At 48.9% G+C, this 19,522-nt stretch overlaps 1 protein-coding gene across 9 annotated transcripts in view; it reads left to right on the top strand.

Moving 5' to 3' along the window:
• Positions 1-19,522, top strand: part of INPP4A (inositol polyphosphate-4-phosphatase type I A) — a 130,934-nt gene that overhangs the window by 78,322 nt on the left and 33,090 nt on the right. For 5 of the 9 annotated variants that reach the window (XM_060309949.1, XM_060309952.1, XM_060309951.1 and 2 more), the window contains exons 5-14: positions 5,519-5,637; positions 7,606-7,722; positions 7,997-8,076; positions 10,234-10,345; positions 11,088-11,178; positions 11,535-11,682; positions 14,545-14,675; positions 16,546-16,650; positions 17,134-17,242; positions 19,195-19,212. In XM_060309949.1, coding sequence (XP_060165932.1) covers positions 5,519-5,637; positions 7,606-7,722; positions 7,997-8,076; positions 10,234-10,345; positions 11,088-11,178; positions 11,535-11,682; positions 14,545-14,675; positions 16,546-16,650; positions 17,134-17,242; positions 19,195-19,212 — 1,030 coding nt within the window. The remainder of the gene's footprint in view (positions 1-5,518; positions 5,638-7,605; positions 7,723-7,996; positions 8,077-10,233; positions 10,346-11,087; positions 11,179-11,534; positions 11,683-14,544; positions 14,676-16,545; positions 16,651-17,133; positions 17,243-19,194; positions 19,213-19,522) is intronic. The other 4 variants (XM_030838872.2, XM_030838875.2, XM_030838874.2 and 1 more) reach the window with 1 other exon arrangement.

Genomic DNA, 19,522 nt, shown 5'->3' with positions numbered 1-19,522 from the left:
TACAAGTTATACCTCAGAGGTGATTTAAAACAAAATGAAAGCGTAGATCACTAGACCTTTGTGGAAGACCCACAACATGAAAGACAGAAAAAAGTAGAACTTGGAAGAAACAGAGACATTGAAGAAAGAAGAAAACGTCAAAGAAATTATAATGTGTATCCTCAAGAGAAGATGGTGTATCCATAAAAAAACCCAGGAAACTATGAAGAAAAACAACAGCTGAAGAGCATGTACAGTCTGAGAAATTTAAAATATAACAGAGCATTTTAAAATTCAATAAAGGTTGGAAGATATTTGAGGAATTATCCCAGAAAGTAAAAATTTAAGAGCAAACTAGAGAATGGGAGGGAAGTGGAAAATTAGCAAATTCAGGAGGCTCAACATTTAGAAGAGAAAATAGGAAAGAAGGTAAGGGAGGAAATTAACAAGAAATAATACAAGCGTCTCTCAGAACCACAGAGCACATAAGGCACGTCACGCTGAAATTTCAGAGCACTGGGAATAAAATGAAGATCCTAAAAACTTCCAGAGAGGAAAAAACCAACTGGTCCTCTCCAGGGGATGGAACTGGCCTGGAGATTCTTGGGGACATTGGAAGCTTGAAGGCAGTGGGGCCACATCGTTAATATGAGTGGAGAAATATCTCCAACCTGCAGTTCTCTGCTCAACCAGATTATCGATCATTGTGAAGGTAGGAAGACATTTGTTTCATGATACAGAGTCTCAAATAAATTTACTTTCCCCACATCCTTTCTCTGGAAGTTAGTGGAGGATGTGCTCCACCGAAAAGAAGGAATAAACTGAGAAAAAAGAAGATCCAGGAAACACAGTCCAACACAGGAGAGAAGTAAAAGAAGTCCCGTAATGAATAGTATTTGCTTAGCTTTAATAATGCAGAACATGGATGTAACCAAAAAAGTTGAGCTAAACTGAGTTTAGAGAGAGAATGAGAGTTGATGTAATTAAGTTAAAAATTTTCACCGCTATAATAGAAATCTAGAAATCAGGACATTTCTGAATCTGGCAAGTCAAGGGCGGTAATATAGTCATATTAATGAGACAGATGGAGGAAGAAACAGCTTAAAAAAGTGAGGGTGAATTTTATGTTAAACGAATTTTGCCACAATTAAAAAAAAGAGATGAGTAGGAGTCAGATAATTGGTCAAATATTTTAAAAATAGAAGTTTAAAATTAAAAAGTACTCATTTAAAAACCTTTGATAGAGAAAATGTAAACCCTATCAGAGAGAGAGAATCACAGTTGGCATTTTGGTATATATCCTTCCAGATATTTTTTTACACCCACACAGGGCTATACAGAAATTTTTGATGATTTTTAGTTGTGGAGGTGATGGAATTATTTACAAAAATGTCATCCTAGTGTTCTTAACATGATTTTTTTTTCACGTAGCGAAATATCACTGGCATCTTTTCATTTTAATAAACGTGGATCTGCCACCTCATCATTTTAGATGCCTACATAGAATAATCTCTTGTATGGCTGTGCCGTATTTATTTTAACCAGTCTCCTGTTGCTGGACATCTGGGTCTTTCCAATATGCCATTACAAACACACCAGCACAGTTAACGTACTTGTACATGGATCTTTCATATATTTTGCTGATTATTTCCCTAGGATAAACTCTTGGATATAGAATTGCTGAGTCAGATGATATGCGCTCGAAATATGTTTTACCGGTTTACGTCAATAGCATTTATTCAGCTGGGACTACAGATGCTCTGGTTGGAGAGACAAGACCCACATATCAGAGATTAATGGTTTCTATGGAAATATGCCAGAGGAGTGACGTGTAAGTGATAAACGGAAGGAGACGTGACTGTGGGCTGCAGAGAGAAAGCTTCATGGAAGCCGTGGAACTGAGCTAGGAATTAAACCTTGCGTGAGATTTAGACAGGCTGGGTGGGGACGAGGCCAGGAGAGAATGTCACCCGTGGGGAGGTGTGTTCTGACGGTGGCAGTTGGCTCATCCGCCTTTGAGCTGATGATCAGTCTTTCCAGCCTTGGGCCACCTGCTGTGTCTCAACCTACCTGCCATCACTCACGCTTGAGAGACTCGGCTGTTCTAACCTCGCATGATGAGAGGGTAGGCCGAGAGAGACCAGACCAGGGTCACCGATGGGGGTAGCTTAAAGGAGGGAGAGCAAATGGAACAGTCAAATCCCTGATTTCTGTTGAGGCAGACATAGAAGAAAGAGAATAGAATTTTTAGAAAATAATAAAACCTTAAGGCTTCTGGAAGAAAATAAATAACTCACGACCACAACTTGAGGGTAGGCAGAGCTCTCTTGGCAGAAAGTACCAACTCTCTGTTTTAGTTTGCTATTGCTGCCATAACAAATGACCATAACATAGCACCTTAAAACAACGCAAATGTATTATCTTACAGTTCCCTTAGGTCAGAAACCCAGAGGGCTCAGCTGGGTCTCTGCTTAGAATCTTATAACACCAAAATGAAAGCTTCAGCATGGATGCGGTCCTTTCTGGGGGCTCTAGGGGAGAATGTGTTTCCTTGTTCATTCAAGTCGTTGGCAGAATGAGTTACTTGTGGTTTTAGGACTGAGGTCCCCATTTCTTTGCTAGCTACCGGGTTGAGGCCTGTTCTCAACTTATAAGGGCCACTCACATTCTGTGGCTGTGGCCCCTTCCTCCATCTTCGAAGCCAGCAATGACAGGTTGAGTGCCTTTCATGCTTAGAATCTCTCCTGTCTCTCTTTTTTTTATTGTCACATCTTTCTAACTCACCCTTCCACCTTCCACTTGTACTTTTAAGAGCTCATGTCATTAGACTAAGCCCACCCAGATAATCCAGAATAATCTTTTCATGTCAAGATTCCATGACCTTAATCACATCTATGAAGTCTTCTTTTGCCTATTATTATCATATATTCACAGGTTCCCGGGATTAGAACGTGGATACTTTTTAGGGGGAGGGACATTTTTCTGCCTGCTGTTCTCTAAAATTAAAAATCTAAAATAAAAAAAAACTGTAGAAATCTTTAAACAAATGAATAAATAAACCACAGACTGGGAAAAAAAAATTCACAACACATATACCTGACAAAGGACAGATCCAGAATAAAATGCTTACAAATTGACAGTTAAAAAAAAAAATCAACTCAATTTAAAAATGAGCAAAAGACTTGAGCAGACTGTTGACAAAAGAAGTTATAACAATGAACAATAAACACATGGTGAAAAGATGCTTAACATCATGAGTCATCACAGAAGTGCAAATTAAAACACGTCCATTAGAACAACTAAAATAAAGACGAGCCCCACCAACTGTTGGTGAGATGCAGAGCAACTGGAACTCATGTAAATTGCTGGTTGGATTGTAAAATGATACAGCCACTTTAGAAAACTGTCAGCTTCTTACAAAACTAAGTGTGTCCTCTACTATAAGCTAGAAATTCCACTCCTAGGTACTTAGGCAAAGGAAAGAAAACATGTTCACAAAAAGATGTAAGAATGTTTATAGCACCTTTATTTATAATAGTTCCAAACTGGAAACAACCCGAATGTCTATTAACAGCAGGACTGATAAGTAAATGTTGGTACATTCATACAATGGAATATAATTCATCAATTTTTAAAAAGAAGAAGGAATTATTGGTATATAAACAATACAGAGGGATCTTAAAAATGTTCCATTTATGTGAAATTCAAGAATGGACAAAAGTGATGAAAATCAGAAGGTGGTTGCAGAAGTAGGGGAATTGACTGGGAAGTATGGGGGGAACTTTCTCTGATGGGAAAAGGTATCTTGTTTTGATGAGGGTTACATGGGTGTATATGATTGTCAAAACTCATTGAACTGAAAACCCAAGGTCTTTGTATTTTATTATATTCCAATAAGTAATGAAAATCCATGAAGATGTATGAGAAGATAATACAAAGAGATTAATTTTCAGAAGTAAATTAATTTGCAGAAGTAAAAATCAGTTTCTGAATTTTAAATCACCAGTGAGCGTTTTAAAAATCAATGAGAATGATGAGAGCAGGAATAAAGACCTCTAAAAATCCTCTCCTTCATAAAGACAGTGGAAAAATGGTCAAAATCAATTGTTTCAATTGTCAAGATATTGAAACAACCTAAGTGCCCATCAACAGATGAATGGATAAAGAAGATGTGGTATATACACAGATACAATGGAATATTACTCAGCCATAAAAAAGGATGAAAATTTTGTCTTTTGCAGCAACATGGATGGACTTGGAGGGCATTATGCTAAGTGAAATAAGTCAGACAGAGAAAGACAAATACCGTATGAGATCACTTATATGTGGGATCTAAAAAATACAACAAACTAGCGAATATAACAAAAAAGAAGTAGACTTACAGATATAGAGAACAAACTGGTGGTTACCAGTAGGGAGAGCTGGAAGGGGCAATACAGGGGTGGGGGGAGTAGAAGGTACAAACGACTGGGTGTAAGATAGGCTCAAGGGTGTATAGTACAACACGGGAAATATAGCCAATATTTTGTAATAAGTGTAAATGGAAAGTAACCTTTAGAAATTGTATAAAAATTAAAAATTATAAATTGTTTTAAAAAAATCAATCGTTTCCGAACTCTGGGAATTAACCAAAGGCTTGCAACACTGTGGGGCATGTTCAGTGCCCCTCCAGAAAAGCCAGTTCTTTTTATGAGTGTTGGGTGATTTACCATATGTTTCATCAGTTACAATGTGGGTATTTTTTCATCTTTTAGTATATCTTTAATCAGAAAGTGTCTTACAATCAGTGTCATATCATAGACTAATGGCAGTGGGCCTTTTTTTTTCTCTTATAATGCATTTTACAACAGATAGCATGTTAGATTCAAAGACGTATGATCATTTTTCCTGTGGGTCCCTTCTATGATAGAGTTATCTGAGTCTTTCAAAATGCTTAGTACATTTTCTAACTGAAACAGTTCTGCAGGGCACCTTTTGTTCTGAAAAGTCACATGTTTAGTAATCTTACATTTGATATAAGTCTTATAAGGAGAATAAATAAGCAATGACTTCCTTAAAAAAAAAAAAGCTTTGTTTATTTTGCCATAGAATTTTAATTTGCTTCCAACATACATCACACACAGATCTGGGGACACCATAAGCTACGGCTGCGGAAGTCCTGGATGCGGGTGTGTGTAGCTGGGTCTTGATTTCATCAACTCTGTGGCTGCCTAGCTCCAATTAGTTATTAAGGTCAGACTTTATGGGTCAGACCCTTCCTATGTCATCCATTCCGTGGACGTAGAGAGCCTTCCATTGGCAGTGCCTGCATTGCTGTCCTGGGGGCTGGGGAAGGCGGGGAGGAATGAGAAGGGATTGCTTCTAATCTGAAAAATCACCTCCCTGTGACAACTGACACTGTGATCATCTCATCCCTTTGAGTGCATTTACTTCTCTTTCTTTGGATGCATTTGGAACAGAGAACTAACTAGAGCCTGATTTTAAAGATTCATTTCTATTTTATTTTATTTATTTTACTTCTGTTGTTTTAATTCTGTAGCTTGCAGTGAGCTGCATACGCCGTCGCTAGATCGAAAACCAAATAGCTTTGTAGCAGTGAGTGTGACCACCCCACCCCAGGCGTTCTGGACGAAACACGCGCAGACGGAGATCATTGAGGTGGGTGCTGCTGGCCCCTGGCCTCCGGCGGCTCCGTGACAGTGTTTCTGATCCCGGTGCGAGGGCTGTTCAGTGGCCTGAGCAATGTAGCTGCAGCTACATTGGTATCTTGCATCACACGTACTCACGCGGGTGGCATTTATATTCGCCATATCCTTTACAATTATTATTGATTGTTGGCAGGCTGTTTTTGAACAGTGGGTCCCCTAAGGTTGATTGCCTTTTAAGAGGTAAGACCCGATTCTTCCTTGTCACCTCCAGTTGGCTGCTACTTGTGGACAGTCGTGCTCATTAATCAGAGTTTGGAGAGCGTTAACCCTTAACCAACCCTCTTACTAGGCATACCTTTATTTTTATTGGTTTTTATTTTTATATTCTTTTGAGATGCGTGCTATGTGTTTACTTTTTACGTTAAATGAAATGATCTGCGTTCGCCTGGGGAAGTTTACAAAATTTCTTCCGATAATTGAGCACATCATGTAAGTTATGAAACTAAGTGTAGGAGTTGGCTGGTGTGAGCTCCTGTTGGATTTTGTTGGTGACGTGAGCCTCTAGGTGTGAAGTATCTCCTCCCTGGCACTCTCCACCAAACAAATTGCATTTCCCCTTCTCTCCCAGTTTCACATTTTGGAAGACAAGACACTTTTTCATTCTCTTAGAAATGTATTTCCAAGTTCAGGCCAACAATTCTGTTTTCTCGGCATTTGTCGAGCACTGCCTACGTAGGAAGCCTAGTGCTGGGTGCTGTGGATGATGCAAAGACCCTTGAGGCCCGCCCCTGCCCTCAAGGAGTCTACCGTCCTGTGGGTGAGGAGGCGGAAATGAACGTGGCTCATGCAGACAGAGCAGAGTGTGGTCTCTGTTAGAGCAGAGAGACGAGGACGGTACCCGGAGGTCGAGGTCCCATCCAGCTCATTGTGTGGGTTTGGAGAGTAACTTGATCCTGTCCAGTGTGTGCAGAGGCAGAGCAGGAGTGCAGGGAAGCGGGGGTCTAGCCGGGCAGGGCAGCCTTGTCCGCAGGTGTGTTTCAGGGAGGCGCCGGGTCGGAGGTCGCTGGGGGAGTGACAGTGCTGTGGGGCCCGGCTGGCAGCAGGGAGGAGTGGAAAGAAGGGGGCACGAGAGGGAGGCTCTGGAGGGGGAACTGGCGGGGGTGCATCGACGCTGGGTGGTTGAGAACAAAGGAGAAGGCACCAAAGCAGGTGCCTGGGTCTGCAGCCTCCTTGGCCAGAGAGTCAGAGAGGGTCCGAACCAGCGGATGGAGGGACAGGTTGGGTGGGGCTGCGGCCCCAGCAGGACACCGGGGGCGGGCACTGTCCAGCAGGCGCTGAGACATTGGAGCTGGAGCTGCAGGTACAGACAGGAGCCGCTAACTGGCTGAGATCGCTAACCACCGCCTGAGGAAGAGAGTCTGATGTAACGGCGCTTTGCGGGGCAAGGCCGGGCTGCCAGGAAGTAGCTACCTACGATTGAGACACTAGCAGCTAGTCCTCAGAAAAGGATAGCCCTAAGAAAGCCGGACCGTAATTATTCCAAACCCAGGATTCTGGAAATAACCAGCTCTGGCCATTCATATCCTCTTCCATCTGCCTTTGTACATCTTAAAGGAATCACCCACAGTAGTAGATCCAAATGCATAACTCAAGTGAAGTTGTAAGACTAAGAATACATGTGGACATTCAACTCAGTTTTAGAAAATCCTTCCCGCTGAGGGAGGAACCCTTAGAATGAGCCTGTGGGCCCAGCTTGTGTGGTGGTCTATTTGTTGTATCTGGGCCCAGAAAACTTTGTCCTTTTTGGAAAACAGTGTTTTGGTTATATGCATCCATGTAAGCCCCATTCGCACTTGTGTTGATCCAAGTTGGTAAGAACGTTAGTTTCTCCTTCTGAGAATGTTGGTGTGTTTCAGAAGCAACCAGTTCAAAAAATCCAACTCTGTATTCTGATTCTTTTTTTTTTGTTCTATTCTAGGGAACCAACGATCCTATATTTCTAAGCAGTATTGCCTTCTTTCAAGACTCTCTCATCAATCAGATGACACAGATCAAGCTCTCCGTGTATGATGTCAAGGATAGATCTCAGGGAACAGTTAAGTACCATGTTGTGGTTCGTGGGATATTCTTCCCTTTTTTTAAAGTTCTGTAATCGTTTGAGAGGTGAACACGAGATTGACTTCACTTCTGGCTCACAAATTCATGTCCAAATGTACTTGTCTTTGGGAACGTCTCTATGAGCCTCCCCATTGGGCTACTGAGATGAGGTCAGATGTGTTGAGAGAACCAGCCAGCTGGACTCCCCAGGGCCTGGCAGTTGGAGCAGAGGCAAAGCAGGTGCACTAATGCTATCTCCCCCTCTTCCTCAGATGTACTTGCTGGGCTCTGGAACATTTGTCGTCAAAGATCTGCTCCAGGACAGGCGTCATAGGTTGTATTTAACACTAAGGTTGGTATTAAATTTTGTCCCTTTGCAAGGATCTGGAATTATGAGGTCCAGGGACAGATGGGGAAAGGCCCTACTTCCTATACTGGGAGAGCACCGTGTCCCCAGAGGCCAGACTCTGGGCAGGGACTTGGTTGTCATTGAGGAGAGAGAAAAAAAGCCTGTCAGAGGGCCTGTCACGGAATGGAAATGTGCTGTGTTCATAGGAAGTATGCAGACCCAAAGGAAAACCTAGGTATGCATCTAATAATACCAAACATACTTTGCTGTTATCTGTCCCCTCCCTAATAGGATCTCCCAGAGGGCAGGGATGTTCCATGGTTTTGCTCGTATCCCAAGACCTAGAACAGTGCCTGCTGCTCAATAAATATTTGTGGAAGGAAGGAATGTGGGGAGGGAGGCGCGGCGGGGGGAACCCCACTATGTTGGGGTCAAGGTGTCGGTCCTTCCCAGATTCATTTTAGGGGCAGTTCCCACCCTGACATAGTGTTCTTTTTTTTTTTTTTTTTTCAAAATAATGTAAAAATTGGGGAAATAGTCCCAAATAGCAAAGAAGATTTTGACACAGAAGATGAATTCCCTGCTAGTAGTGTGACATTTTGAAGATACGGAGATGACAGAGTTGAAGGCGTTGGGCAGGGCTCACCCTGCTGTGTATGTGGAGAGCTTGACTCAGGACGAGGAAGGGGGTCTCGGGGAGAAAAATCAGGGTCGCATGGGGGAGGGGCCGTTAGAGAAGAACACCTAGGTACATCATACGCCAGAGATGATTCTAGTTGGATTAGGGTTAAATGTAAGACGTGGGCATCATCCTTTTTATTTATTTATTTTTAAATTTTTATACATGTACATTTTATAGTCATTTATTAAGCTCTTACTGTGTGCTCTCCTGTATGACCTCGCCTAATACTACAACCCTAGGAGGAGATATTAGGAACCTGAGGTCCAGAGAGGTTAGTTAACTTGCTCAGTGTTATCCAGCTGAGAACTATCAGAGCCCACGTACAAATCCAGGCAGTCTGATTCCAGAGCCTGCACTTTTTATTTTTTAGTTTTTGGCTGCGTTGGGTCTTTGTTGCTGCGCACGGGCTTTCCTCTGGTTGCGGCAAGCGGGCTTCTCATTGTGGTGGCTTCTCTTGTTGCGGAGCACGGGCTCTAGGCACTCGGGCTTCAGCAGCTGTGGCACGTGGGCTCAGTAGTTGTGGCTTGCAGGTTCTAGAACGCAGGCTCAGTAGTTGTAACGCACGGGCTCAGTTGCTCTGCGGCATGTGGGATCTTCCCGGACCAGGGATCGAACCTGTGTCTCCCGCACTGGCAGGCGGATTCTTAACCACTGCGCCACCAGGGAAGCCCCATCATCCTTTTTAAAAGGAGCTAGAGATGCCCGTCGAACAGAGAGCCTGGGAAGGGACTCTTCCAGGCATGAGAACCGTGAGAGTGAGTCAGAGGAAATGGTCAGTGGATGCATGTGACCACATAAAAATGTAGAACCTGGCTAAGCCTCACAGCTTAGATAAAAAAGCCAGAGGCTTCAGGTATCTCTGAATGAATCAAGGACTCACTGGGGCTTCCCTGGATGAATCAGATGGGCCCAGGCAGCCAGCAGCCACCCTGAGGGGTCTTAGCGGTAAAGCGGACCAGGGCTAGGGTGGTGTCAGCCATACCATGAAGGATTCAGAGGCTTTGGGCAATCCTGGGTGACCTCAGCTCACTTGGGGTCCCGGCCTAGGCCTTGAGGCTAATCAGAGCTTGAGGGTGGGGTGGGAACGAGTAGAAAAGGGGTCTAGTGCCAGAAGAAGGTGCTCTCCAGTCCCAATTGCAAGGTGTGTCCGCATCACTCTCCGGGGCGGGGTCAGCCCAGGGCTGTTGGGCGCCAGCCTCCCGAGCGGGCATTGGCTACCCCTGACCCCCGCTTCACCGGGCACGCCACCCATCTCTGGGGCATCGTCTCCTCTCAGACACAGCCCTCTTCTGTGCCCCCATCTCCTCGCCTGCCTCCCCCGGAGCCTGTGCACACGGTAACTGCTGCCTGACCCACCAGCTGGCCCCATCCTGGCACCCCCAGGACCCCTTGACCATCCAGGAAGCTGTGCTTTGTGTTGAAGCAGAAAACGAAGCGCAGTCACGGCGCTATTTACCGAAGCGCGTTGCCGGTTGCAGGTCTGCGGAGAGCGACCGCGTGGGCAACATCACCGTGATGGGCTGGCAGATGGAGGAGAAGTCAGACCAGCGGCCCCCCGTGACCCGGTCTCTGGACACCGTCAACGGGAGGGTGAGCACACCACTCTGCTCCTCTCTGTGAGGAGTCGAGGACTGTCCCGACACACTTTGCCAGTGAGCTGTGGGGAGGGGAAGGCCGGGCTCTGCCGGGCGCGCCAGTCCCCCCAGGTACTTCTCCACGTAGAGAGAAGCAGGCCCCTGCCCCTGCCCCAGGCCACGTCAGCGTCCCTCCAGAGTGCAGAGGGCAGAGGTGGCTCGTGGGTGTGGAGTGAGACCCAGGTCACCCTGAGGGCTGGTCACGGTCTTCCTCTCCCAGACACTCCTCTGCCTCGCAGTCGCCTGGGCCCCGTCTCACACCTGTGCCCGCCCCCCCCCCCCCACCAACCGTGTCACCCTCTCTGATGCACAGCCGCTCACCCAGACACTCTCAAACGACAGTTCTAATTTCAGAGCCCAAACGCTGGTAGTCATTGTAAAATACAGAGATCTCTCATTTTACCCCAAATGAACCTGAACGTCAGCTGTGGAAATACTCGTGGGCCTCGTCTACCACTGCCCTTTCATCCTACACGTCAGAACACTCAAAGACAAGGGGAAGTGACTTCGAAAGTTGTGCATTTCTAGAAAGCTGTGTGGGCGGAGTATGTTCAGCGTCCTGGGAGGGGGCCTCACTTGTCTGGCTGTGCGTTCCTCGTAGAGTTGTTGGTGGATGTTAGTTTCAAGGGTTCTTTTATGACGTGATGTGCTCTGGAGTCAGTCACAGTTTTCTCATGCTTTTCTGTACATGTTTTTAGATGGTTCTGCCTGTTGACGAGAGCTTGACCGAGGCCTTGGGAATCCGATCCAAATACGCTTCGTTGCGAAAAGACACTTTACTGAAATCGGGTAAGCAGCTTCCTCTGTCGGTACCCTTGCCACTCGTGAGTGTCCACCTGGGTTCGTGGTCTGCTTCCCCACCCGCTCTGATTGTCACGGCTGTGCACGCCCATCGTCACCTCTCTCTGCACATCAGCGTGCCGTCCTTTGTGGCAGTGTGTCGGGACCTCGTGACCCTCCGGGGAGGAGGCTCCTGCTTCCTTTTGCTCTGTCTCGATGGTGTTGGGCTCGGTCACTCCGTGGGTGTGGGTTTAAGTGTTTTAACTCCCTGGAGATGAGCAGGAAGGAGACCTGGGGGCCGGGGGGGAGCGGGTCCCGCGGTGGCCTGCGCCTGCTCACTGCGGCCCGTCGCCCTCCCGCCTCAGTGTTTGGCGGTGCCGTCTGCCGCATGTACCGGTTCCCGACCACCGAGGGCAACCACCTGCGGATCCTGGAGCAGATGGCAGAGAGCGTGCTGTCCCTGCACGTGCCCCGGCAGTTCGTGAAGCTCCTGCTGGAGGAGGACGCGGCCAGGTGAGGCCCCCTGTCATCTGCCCCTCCCGTCTGGAAGGCCCGTGGACGGGGTGGGTGAGCACTGGCTTCACATGGGCCGCACGCCCGGCGTCCGCCGCCTGCCTGCTGCGCGGCCTGGGCTCAGTTTGCTCATCTGTGTCCCGGGGTTTCTGCGCGAGGACGTCACGAGACAGCGTGCCCGACACGCCAGCTGTGCCCCTGCTGAGCACGGGTTCCCCTCCCCTCGCCTCCCCTCCGGCCTTGAGAAAGTTAGACTAGCTGGTCCCTCTCTGGTTGCGGCTGCCTGGGTCACGGTTTCCTACGGTCCGGGCTCCAGAGGGCTAAGGATGACCCATCAGGACACTGATCCTCTGTGTCTCTCGGCCCGGGGCCTGCTTCACTGGTCCTGAGGCGGGGAGCAGCCTGCGGGGAGGTCCGGGCACTGCAGAGTACGTCTCCCGTCCGCCTAAGAGTCACCTCTGCTCCTTGCCATCGAGCAGTGTTAATCGTAGATGCAACACAGCAGCTGCATGAAGGAAAACAGTGCAGCCAGATCCTACTGTTTTAATACAGCTATTTTGTTTTAATTTTTCTATCTTGAAAAAAAATTTGAACTTAGAGAAAAAGGGGAAGAATAATGCAATGAGCTGCTTTATCCCCCTATGTGTGTATATTTTATTTATTTTTTATTTTTTTAGATGAATTTATTTTATTTATTTTTGGCTGTGTTGGGTTTTTGTTGCTGTGCGCGGGCTTTCTCTAGTTGTGGCGAGTGGGGGACTTCTTTTCGTTGCAGTGTGCAGGCTTCTCGTTGCGGTGGCTTCTCTTGTTGTTCTCTGTGCTCTAGGTGTGCGGGCTTCAGTAGTTGTGGCACGTGGGCTCTAGAGCGCAGGCTCAGTAGTTGTGGCTCACGGGCTCAGTAGTTGTGGCGCACGGGCTTAGTTGCTCCACGACACGTGGGATCTTCCCGGACCAGGGCTTGAACCCGTGTCCTCTGTGTTGGCAGGCGGATTCTTAACCACTGCGCCACCGGGGAAGCCCTGTGTATATTTTATAGAGTTAATTTTTTAAAACTTCCTTTCAGCTTTTCCATATTTGTAATATATTTACATAGCTACCATCTATTTTTCTATATATCTTCAGTTTCACTAAATTTTTAGTTACGCATAATTTCCCACTGTTCGGTGCACTATAACTCGGAAGAGTTCATTCATTCATTGTGTCGGTTTGGAGGGTTTTGTTGTTTCCCACACCCACCACGTGGCCAGTGTTCTGCTCACTGTGGTGGGGAGGCGGGGGTCTTGATGAGTGAGATGGACCATGGGAGACAGTCAGTAACAGAACTTGGGCCCCATGGGGCCCAGACGGGTCACTGGTGTGCAGAACTTAAAAGGGGCTGTGAGAAGGAGGAGGGTGGCCGGGGCAGGCCTCTGAGAGACGGTGACACTAAGCTGACACCCGAAGCACAAGGAGGAGCCACGTGACACACGGGCAGAGACACGGAGAGAGAAGGGCCCGCAGTGGCTGAGGCAGACAGGCTCGGTTGCAGACCCAAGGCGAGCGGGGCCACTCAGCCGGCAACGCACGGGGACATCGGTCCCACCCAGCCTTGCCTGCACCAAGGGTTCTTTACGTTAACCTCGTTGATTAGTAATAATAATAATAATAAAATGGCACGGCTTTAAAATTTTTTTTAACTTTAGAAAATTTAGTAGATTCCTAAACACTTCTATAAACTTAGCTTTTTCCCCCCCGTAGAGGAAAACGTGCATAGTATAAAAAGCCAAAGAGCGCAAAAAGGTTTTTAACGAAAAGCGTAAGTCTTGGGATGCTCAACTTTCTGATCTCCTTTCCAAGAAACAACCACTTTTAGCCGTTTTAGTGTTTTCTGCTATATTTCTAGATTTATGTATAGAGTGCCCTCTTAATGAATCAACTTCAGAGATTAACTGCTGATTTCCTATGAAGAGGATTTTGGGTCTTTTATACTTTCCCCCCCAGTTTCCTAAATTTCCTAAAATGGTTATCCTTTTTTTTGAATCCATTTTTTGTGTTCATTATTCTGATTATGTAGCTCTTATTTCCTGCTGAGCTAAGAAGTTTATATTTCAGTTCTTAAACAGCTTTGCTTTCATTTTTGTGGATATAACAAATTCTTTTTTTCCCTTGTCTTCTTCTCTATGCACTTTTAGATCTAGACAGTTCATTACTTACACAGGTAGTAAAGGGAACGATAGCTAAAGCTGCCATCTTCCCAGGGTCCCTGTCCCGGACCCGAATAGGATGACAGTGAAACATAAGGGGCCTGGTGGCCACAGCAGGAGCCACGGGACCCCCGTTGCTGAGCAGCCCGGCTCGCGGGACAGCTTTATATTCTGCAGCTCTGCTCTGGTGAGGGCAGAAAGCCCCGCCTCCCAGAATCCAGGAGGCAATGACAGCCCCGGGGGTAGCGGGGATGGAGGGGTGGGGAGAGCCTGTAGCAGTTGCCCTCAGGCTCCAATCCTCCTGTGCTCCGGTAGGGTCAGACTCAGGCTGCAGTTCAAGCCTTCACGCCCCTGTGGCCTCTGGACACATGCAAGGTCGCCAGGGTGCCTGGTGGAGCCACTCCCCTCTTCACTCCTTCACTTAGTTTTCCCTGAACATTTGACTGAGTTGCTATGAAAAGCCTGTCTGTGCAGTTTCCACGTGGTCAGTGGTCTGCCTTTTTTACAGCCGCTCTTGGAGCTGTCTGCTGTCCTGCCCTGCTGCTGCCCCTCCAGACTCGCAGGGCCTCCCCTGGGCATGACGCGTCCACATCCATCTGTCCTCCTGGCTGGTCAGGACTCCTGAGCCTCTGCTGGGAGGGAGCCGGTGCCATGGCCTGATGCGTGTGTCTTCTTGCAGAGTGTGTGAACTGGAGGAGCTGGGGGAACTGTCCCCTTGCTGGGAGAGCCTCCGGCGCCAGATCGTCACTCAGTACCAGACCATCATCCTCACGTACCAGGAGAACCTGACCGACCTCCATCAGTACAAAGGTGGGTGCCCGCTCTCAACCCCACCATGGCTCACCCGCTCTCATTTTCCCAGCTGGAAATCTGGAACCTAGGGTCACTTCCATATTCCCACTGACAGACACGCTAATGGATTTTTAAAAATAGATTCTCATGTAGGTGTGAGTTCTCTCAAATATGGAGTTTTCAGATCTTAATTGAGAAGACAAATGTGTGAATTGCATCGAAAGTTCCTTCCATGGTGTCATCTGCCAAAACAACCGCTGTAGGATGAAATTCAGGAGAGACAAAGTCACAGGCTGTTGGTTCATTTTATTTCTTCATCTTGGTCTAGCATCAGTGAAATGGCCAAAAGGATGCAGGCCGTTTGCCTTGAGACAAAGCAAGGCAGGGTTTTCTGGATTTCCCAGTTTAACTGTTTAGCGGTCCTTATGTTTACATATGAATTGTCTGAGTGGAGCTCTCCATTTTAAGCCTCAAAAGCGAAAGTGAAATATAGACACATCTTTTCTTCTTGAAAGATGCCACTTGATTTTCAAAACATTTTCAGGGTAGGTTTAGAAGACTATGCTTAACTCATTCCCTCTTGGTTCCAAATGGAGTGACTTTTTTGGTTTTCTATTACTTTATTCTCTTCAGATTCTTCCCTCCTTCCCCTCTTTATAATAGAATTTCAGCTTTTAAAGAAAATCGTAACCCCTTAATGTGGGGACAGCACAGAGGAACCCGTCCCTAAACTTGGCTGGGAAGCAGCCAGGTTTACAGGAGTGATGACAAGATGATGGTGCCCTGGGTTTGGTTTGAATCTGAAGAACAGATCTAAGTGTATTTCTAAGACAAATGGCCGTGTTTGCCTGAAGGGACTTAGGGACCTGCCCGAGCTGGATGCTTGTTACCTGGGAAAGTCTGAAACGCCCCCACCATGATTCTTCTAGAGCAGAGCTTCTGAGATGCCAGTGTGCTTCTAAGTCTCCAGAGAGTCTCGTGAACAGCAGATCTGGGATTCTGCATTTATAACAGGCTCCCAGGATGCCAGTGCCGGGGGTCCATGGGCTACCCCGTCAGTAGCTAGAGAACCATCTCCCGTGGCAAAGTGCAAAGCGGACAGTGGCTGGTCTGCGTTTTGCATACTGGCAAAATAAAGTTGTCTTTTTTCACCAGGTGGAATGTTTATTTCTCCTGATGGTTAGTGTAATTTATAGTCTCTTTTTCTCGGCAAGCAGTTCTTTACTTAATTGGTTAAGTATTCTAATTATAGAAATAAGATTGTGAATATTTGATAGAAAACATGGTCCAAACTCCTGAGCCCCACCCCAGGATGTGCAAGGGGACGTGTTAGCGTGTTTTCTGGAGGCCAGAATCGCGGCTGTGTAGCGTTTGCTCATCTGATAGACGTGGGGTGATGAGCAGACCTTCTCATCACTTTTCAGAATTGAGAAGTGTTGCTCCCGTCACACCAGTTTCTTAGCTCTTGGATGCCGGCAGGCTCTACAGTTGGAACAGGCACTTCCTGGCACGGGCCCACTTGCTTTTTATAGTGGTGCTGACATCGTGCTGCACAGAATCCTGTCCCTGTGTCAGTCCTGTCGGTTGAGAGCTGCCTATGGGAAGGCCCGGCGTCGCTCCCGAGCCTCTGAGGGTGGATCCCCCAGGCCCCTTTCACCACCTAGGACCCCGAACCAGTCTTCTGGCCGGGAGCTGCTCTCCCTCAATGTTCCACCCCCATCGTCTGGGAAGGAAGTGTGCTCACGGGCAGCTCAGAGTTTCTGAGGCCACTGCTGACACACACCTGCATACCCGCGGCAATACCCTCAAACTGTCCCTTCTCCACCCACCGTTCATGAATGGGGGATACGGGCTGACCATCTTTATTTTCTCACATTCCATTCCTCAGGTCCCTCGTTCAAGGCAAGCAGTTTGAAAGCAGATAAAAAGTTAGAATTTGTTCCCACAAACTTACACATACAGAGGATGAGAGTTCAGGACGATGGAGGATCAGGTAACCGTCTCGCTCGATCACATCTCACTTCTTTTCTCCCTGAGCTGCCCCACATCTGCCCCAGCCTGCCCTGTGTGTGCTGCTGCTGGGCGCTCGGCAAAGGCCCAGCCCAAGGGCCTCCGGAAGGCCTCTGTGGAGAGCTCAGACCCCTTCCCCTCGTTTGTCCTCCCTCCAGCTTCCCTTTGTGTTGCTGTGGCAGAAAATTGCCCACAGGTCATCCTTCTGAAGGAGGAATGCAAGCTGAGTCGCTGGGTAGTTGCCCTCTGCCCTGTGTGACTCTCCCCTGAGACAGGACCCTCGTAGCCGAGATGATGGTGCTTGGCTCCAGAGGCCCTCGGGCAGCCCGGGCTGTGCGACTGAGGGAACCACAGGCTGCTTGGAAGTGGGCTGGCGGGGGATCTCAGAGTTGTGCACGTATCCCTGTAGCTGGCTCGTCCACAGGCCTGAGCCCAGAGTAATGGAGGAGAGCTTTCTGTCATTCAGATCAGAACTACGACATTGTCACCATCGGAGCGCCAGCAGCACACTGCCAAGGCTTTAAGTCAGGAGGTCTCCGCAAAAAGCTGCACAAATTTGAAGAGACCAAGAAACAGTAAGTTCTTGGAGGGTGTTTGTTGTCCTTGTACTGCTGTCTGACGCTTCCTAGGTTAAAAAAAAAGAAAGTCAAAACGGGACCACAGAAAACATCCAGCATCCGATCTGCTTTTGCGGGGTGGGAGGAGCTGCCTTACGGGCCCTGTGCTGCTCTGTGTGTGTGACTGAGCTGGGTGGGTGACGAGGCACCCGAGCCCTGGTCCTGTCCCTGTAAAATGACAGCGGATGGAAATGCAACTGGAGAGCAGCGCCCCAGGCGGCGGCCCTCCTGGACTCTGGGGCTCAGCTGCCCTTTACAGGCCCTGGTCGGCCGGTTGAAGGTCACAAAGCGTGAAGCCCGGGAGAGGTCGTCAGTGTCAGGATCGAGGGGCTGCACGGAGTTGACCACGCTGAGCAGGAACTTGGGAGGAGGGCGGGGTGGGGCGGGCCTTGCGGAGCTCGCGGTGAGGGGCGGGGCCTTGGGGGCAGGAGCCGAGGGGAGGGGCCGGGCAGGCGCAGGCGGCGCGGAGGTGACCAGAGTTGATGGGTCTGGGCCTGGCCCTGGGGCAAAGTCAGCACCAGCGCTCGGAGCCTGCTGGAAATCGGCGAGCGGAGGGTGCAGGGTGTGCTGTGGATCAGAGGGGACGGGAGAGAGCGCTAAACCGAGCTGTCGAGCTGGACGCCGCGAGGCGTGGGTGATCTTCCCGAGCGTCACGCGCCAGGCTTACCTTGACCAGGGCGTGCGGGTGTAGGAAGTGGATGCTATGCGTGTGGCCGAGGCCTGGGCTCCTGGGACCGTGAGGTGGAAGAGCAGCGTGAAGGCCTCAGGCGCGCAGAAGGTGACCGAGACGAGCCCGTGCTCAGGCTGATAGGAGAGATGAAGGCAAGTGCGGGGAGACGGCAGAGGACACTGATGGAGCGAGGTTCTGGAGGAGACGGGGCGGCGAGGCCCGGAGAAGAAGGTGGGGCTGCAGAGAAGGAACAAGCTGGGGCCACGAGGGGGCAGTCTGCGTGGAACGTGGGCTTGAGGGGCCGGAGCCGAGTGCTTTGAGGATGGTGAGGCCAAGGCCCGCCAGCCTCAGGAGGACCCGCGGGGCAGTCGGAGGAGGCTTAGCGCTGGCCGGAGCCTCAGGCCCCAGGGCGGGAGTCAGGACAGGGCTTGAGCAAGGTGACCTCGGACTGCACGGGTTGGGAAGAAAGGTCAGGTGCACCGGTCGTGGGCCAAGGGGCCCGCAGGCTGGCGGAGAGCAGCTGGGGAGTCGGGTCAGAGCTGAGCGCTGGGTGGCATCTCTGGGAGGCCCCTGGCAGCCTCCTCGACCTTGATTCGTCCCCACCAAGGGCTTCTCCCTGGGCAGACAAGCCAGGCCACCAGATCCCTCCGAGGACTCACCGACGCGGTGCTTCTCTGGGAATTAGGACAAAGGCGAGCTTCCTGTGCCACAGTGCTCTGCACAGCCAGCCGCGTGTCTGTCGCAGCATTGCATGTGGCCGCGTGGAGGTGCGAGTGTGTGGTCTGAGGCTGGCGTGGAGGCCCCGGAGGAGAAAGCCGCTCAAGAGGGCTGTCCCTGTCCCAGGAAGGTTGGGGTGTTGATACCTGTCTGGCATGTTAACTTCAGTACCTCTTACTCCCTAAGTGCTTCTACAGCATTTTTCTAATATATACATTTTTATTTAATGTCCTACTGATGTCGTAACACCACCTGCAGGAATGGTTTGCACCAGGGGAGCTCTCCTTTCGGCGCAGGTGTTACTCGCCCGCATGGGACGTCTCCCTGGGGCTCGAGCACACGCGCAGACGTTGCTCTCACCAGTGAGCATGCTGGGCTCTTGAGTTTAATTGTCCCTGTAGTCGGGGCCTCGACAAATGATCTCCAGAATTTTGACGAAAGAGAACTTGTTTTTTTAATTTTTGTTTTGCATTTGCCGTTTGCTAACCAGCTGCTAATATTTCGTTTTGGTTCTTTTCTTTAGCAGTTTTGAGGAGTGTTGGTGAGTTTTCTGTCTGTGGAGAGTGTGTGTTTGGGTCTTGCTCTCGTGCGGAGAGACTGTCCCCTCCTCTGAGGTGCTTCCCCCTCCGTGCCCCCGTGGGCTCCTAGTTGTAGCCTCATAGACAGAATTCTCCTTCCAACTGCAATCTTCTGTGATAATGAATAGCCCATCTCCGGTCTGCTGTGTCAAACCCTCCCAGTCTGGTAGCAGTTCATTGCTGTGCTCACTCGAAGCGAAGACCCAGTTTTGTTCCTCCGGGATATGAGGAGCCCAGGCCGGGCAGGTCCCCAGGTGCTGGGATTTCAAGTCA

The sequence above is a fragment of the Globicephala melas genome, chromosome 12 (genome assembly GCF_963455315.2).
Source record: "Globicephala melas chromosome 12, mGloMel1.2, whole genome shotgun sequence".
Lineage (NCBI taxonomy): Eukaryota > Metazoa > Chordata > Mammalia > Artiodactyla > Delphinidae > Globicephala > Globicephala melas.
Note: the sequence above shows the minus strand (reverse complement) of the source record. Positions and strands in the feature narration are given on the sequence as shown.